Below are 2,742 nucleotides of genomic sequence, written 5' to 3' on the forward strand. Positions count from 1 at the left end.
CTCTTAGGACTCATGGGCATATAGTCACCACCCTTTAGGGGCGCCCCACCACTGGGCACAGGGGCTACACCAGGTGACATGGGCATGTAGCCATCATCCGTGTGCGGGGCGGAGTTGGTCCGATGATGGCCACTGTCCAGGTGATGCATCTCCAGGCACTCCTCTGGGTAAGAGTGAGTGGGCACAAAGGCTGAATGGCGGTAGGAGGGCAGCCGGCTGCTGCCACAGGGGTAAGAAGGCAGCATCTCCGTGTACTCCTCAATGGAGGCCACTGAAGACTGTGAGGGTGTCTTCTGGTGGGAGATGGTGGGTGAAGTGCCTGCAGAGTGAGTCCGCTTCCTGAATGCCTTCTCTAAGTCGGCAACCTCCTCACTACCACCTCGAGGACAGCAGGGCGTACTAGGATAGCGGGGCTGCTGCTGTGGGTGGCAGGTGCGTGGGATGAAGTGGCCATTGGGGGCTGCCAAGCTGCAGCAAGAGGAGGTGGCCTTCCCCCCCATACAGATGTAGTTGAGGTCTTCATCACCCCGGGCTGGTGGGGTGTGTCCCAATGAATCAGGGGTCACACTGCGGAAAGAGCTGCGAAAGTCACACGGGCTGGAACCGTACTCATCAGAAGAAATAAATCCACCGTCGCTAGGGGAGCCGGAAACCGAAGCACTGGACCTTCGTGGAAACAGGCAGTCTGAGGTGGAGCCGTGGCCACTCGTGCTGCTGGATGACAGGCTGACTGGACTGGTGGCTGAAGGAGAGCAGCGCGAGGAAGGCATTGGGATGGACCGGCTGTGGTTGAGTGGAGGATGGAGCCTGGAGTTGCCACGGTGTCTATGCGAATGAGTCCGGTTAGCACTGGGACTAACTGGGCTACCATCCACAGAGGCAGGTCTTGACATTGTGCCTTCCCCATCACTTGATGCTCGAACCCGGAAAGAGCTGGGTTTGCCACCTGTACCTCCACCACCAGCAGGAGAAGTGGCCGTGACACTCTCGGTTCTGGACCGCCGACTGAGGCCCACTTGGCTAGGTGGAGGGTTGTTGACATGGTGCCTGCTGCGAAGGGGCACAGAGATGGGGTTGGAACAGTTTGAGGAGGACTGGCTCTTGCTGCGGGGCCGAAATTCCTCACTCATGGCTCGCATGGCCTCCAGGATAGTTTCATGCATGTTCTGAGCCACCACTGAGTCATCCACTTGCATCCAGAACTCACCGGGCCCAGTGACAGCTGAGCGTCCCACCTCAATGAAGAAGAAGTTCTCAGAGTGACCACAGCGGCGGATATTGAGCAGCTGCAGCACCACAGCAGCCGCATCTGAATTCAGCTTCACAAAGCTGATGGTCTTGTTAGTCAGGCACAGGCGGTAGATGCCAATCAGGTTCTTTGTCTGGCCTAGGCCCTTAGGCTTCAGAATTACTTGCCAAACTTCCTTAAAAGCTGGGCCAGGGGCTACCTCACCGTAGCTGTCCTCACCTGCTTCCCCCAGTCCCATGCTGCTGCCTCCAAAGGTGACATCGCTGTGGTGGTGGTGGTGATGGTGATGGAGGTGGTGGTGGCCCTTGGCCCTGTTGTGCAACTGCAGCAGCGCTTGGTACCAGCTCTCCTGTTCAGGCTCGCTGTCAGCTGCAATGGCAAAGTGCTCGTCCTTGGTGTAGAGGGCCACCAGGTGCTTGTTCTTGGAGTCAGCCCGTTTGTTGATGTTGAAGCAGCTTTCTAGTGGGATAGAGCGCTTGGGGGCCCCTGACTTGTGTCTCCATTTCTTCTCATTCTCGTAATACTCCAGCCGGGCGGGTCCAGACTCACTGGCTGCCCTCAGCACGAAAAATCGTTTATGCATGCTCTTGGGTTTGCGCAAGTAACCCACCTTTCTGACATCTGAGAAGAAGCCCTCGTTATTATCCGTGGGGCTAGCCATGACGAGAGGCGGTGGAGCTGCTACTGCAGCTCGCAGTCTGCAAGACCCCAAAACAGCCAAGCCAGCCGTAAAAGGCAACCACCTAAAATAAAATTCATGCAACAACAATTAAAAAAAAAAACCGGCAAAATAGCTCAGGATCCTCTTTTGAGAACAGGACGGGGGAGGGACAGAAGCAGGGTGAGAGCAGCTGTTCAGTGGCCGAGGCAGCTTCCAGCACCAAATCAGAGTTTGTGTTGCTGTTTATGCCCAAATCGCCCTTAGATGGGTAAGCTCGTCCTTAAAAAGTCCAGTCTCGATCAGTCCAGACGAAAGTCTTGTCCCAAGAGCCGCTGCCGGGAGAGACGCATCTTCCTTTGCAGGGGTCGGGCTCCGGCGGGGCCGGGAGCGGGGCGGGGGTCCCCTTCCTCCGCTCCCTGCTCCCCTTCCCCGGCTCAAGTTTGCCTCCGCGAGCAGCGATCTCTGTTGCAGATTAAATATCCTCTCGGGGGCGGAGATTGTTTTGCAAAGTCCGGGGTTTGCACCCAAAAAATACACGCTGCTTTCCCCCCTCTCGCCCTCCCCCAAAAAAGAGAAAACAAACAAATAAAAATTAAAAAAAAAAAAAAAGGCGCCCACAACACAACCTCCCTTCCCCAAATATCAGCGCCGAGGCTGCTGCTCCCGCTCGTGCGTGCGGAGGAGGCTGGCGACCCCATTCAGTCCCATCTCGTTAGGCAGAGAAAGTGCCATTTCCACACGCGGCGCAGCCCGGCAGCGGCGGGAGGGGAGGCAGCCCGAGTGCCGAAGGAACATCCTCTCTTCCTCCTCCTCTTCACCCTGAGCTTTTTCT

The 2,742-nt window shown here is 56.8% G+C and overlaps 1 protein-coding gene across 1 annotated transcript; it reads right to left on the reverse strand.

Annotated features, from left to right (window-relative positions):
- Window positions 1-2: 2 nt before the first annotated feature.
- On the reverse strand, window positions 3-2,721 carry IRS1 (insulin receptor substrate 1; the record flags this gene model as incomplete). Its single annotated transcript, XM_018068312.2, has 1 exon — window positions 3-2,721. A coding segment is annotated over exon 1 (1,908 nt), but the record flags the coding sequence as incomplete, so codon positions are not given.
- Between the last annotated feature and the right edge of the window lie 21 nt (window positions 2,722-2,742).

Source organism: Manacus vitellinus, unplaced genomic scaffold (assembly GCF_001715985.3).
Source record: "Manacus vitellinus isolate BGI_N305 unplaced genomic scaffold, ASM171598v3 scaffold_137_pilon, whole genome shotgun sequence".
Lineage (NCBI taxonomy): Eukaryota > Metazoa > Chordata > Aves > Passeriformes > Pipridae > Manacus > Manacus vitellinus.